The 1,494-nt window shown below is 28.0% G+C and overlaps 1 protein-coding gene across 1 annotated transcript; it reads left to right on the forward strand.

Moving 5' to 3' along the window:
- The first annotated feature begins 11 nt into the window (after nt 1–11).
- On the forward strand, nt 12–977 carry LOC111614700. The gene is made up of 3 exons (XM_023356066.1): nt 12–204; nt 268–402; nt 544–977. The coding sequence occupies exons 1-3, from the start codon at nt 66–68 to the stop codon at nt 975–977; spliced, it is 708 nt and encodes a 235-aa protein (XP_023211834.1). The 5' UTR covers nt 12–65.
- Nucleotides 978–1,494: the final 517 nt, after the last annotated feature.

The raw sequence follows: 1,494 nt of genomic DNA on the forward strand, positions 1-1,494 counted from the left end.
AAGTTCCAGGTATAGAATTTTATGCTCGTTATGTGGATGACATATTAATTATTTTTGATTCCTGTATGGTAACACCTCATGAAATAGAAGATTATGCGAATACCTTACAACCCAATATAAAGTTTACTAGTGAATTGGAACAGAATCAGGAAATAAACTATTTGGATGTGACTATTAAGCGTGAGAAAACGCAATTGGTGTTCCGTAAGTATGAAAAATTGTGTAATACAGAAAAAACAATTAGTTATAAATCTTATTGCCCTATAGAAACTAAGAGAAACGTTTTTACCATGGAATTGAGGAAAATACTAAACAGAACAACACTCTATGAAGATATAAATAAAGAAATTAAACAATTATTTAGAAAATATTTATTGAATGATTACCCGAAGAATAAAATTTGTAAGTGGTATAATTCTTTTATAAATTACAGATATAATGTTAAAAATTGTATAGATAATAACATTTATGTAAAAATGCCTTATATATATAGTTTTTATGAACGATATAAACCTTTATTTAAAAAGTCTTCTGTATGTGTAGTGGCCAAGCAGGAAAATAAAATGTCGAATGTTATTAATATTATAAATACTAAAGGTCGAAAAACAGTAAGAAATCAGCTTGACGTCGCAGGAGTGGTCTACAAGGTATCATGTGATTGTTTACAAGCGAAATCATATGTTGGAGAAACGGGACGGAAGCTCGAGATACGCCTAAAAGAACACGAGGCAGCGATTCGTCTAAAAAGACAAGAGTCACCATGGTATCAACATTGTGTTAATTATAATTGTAAAATTAATAGAGACTCTGTAAGAATATTGTATAAAATGGAAAATTTGTTTAAAAGACGTGTGGTAGAACATCTTTGTATAATAGAACATGCAAATTTGTTGAATCAGAATGTCGGTCTTAACGTTGATGCATGCTGGGAAAAATTTATTTGTATAAAAGGAAATAAGTGTCTGGTTGTTGGATAATCCACTGATGAGGCTGTAAAGGCGAAATGCATTTGGAACGTGATTTGAAAACTATGAAAATAAAAGAATTAACATTGGTTAAAGTAAAGTATCTTTGTTGATTACTATTTGTCCGCTAATATAAATCACTCGAAGTCGGTCTAGGAAAGAGTGTTTTAATTTACTCGTCTATTTTTAGAAATTATATTTTTAGGAAAAATTTAATTATTAACAGCATACTAAACATTAACGTATATTAACGATTTCATAAATATCTTATATTTTCTTAAGAATAAAAGAAAAACATTAAACATATACTTAATATTAAAAATTCAACTATACCATAAACTCTAACTCATTACTTTTAATTAAAATCTTTTAAATATTCAAATTACTATTACGTTTACTTACACTTATCTACAAAAGCTGCTATGTGTTTATCTTTTCTCATATATTCATTATTGCATTCATCATATAATGCAAATAAAGCATCCATTAACCCATCTCTGGATATTATATGACGATTTGTAACATTTCC

This window comes from Centruroides sculpturatus, unplaced genomic scaffold, assembly GCF_000671375.1.
Source record: "Centruroides sculpturatus isolate CEXI.00-Female unplaced genomic scaffold, Cexi_2.0 scaffold2179, whole genome shotgun sequence".
NCBI classification, from domain to species: domain Eukaryota; kingdom Metazoa; phylum Arthropoda; class Arachnida; order Scorpiones; family Buthidae; genus Centruroides; species Centruroides sculpturatus.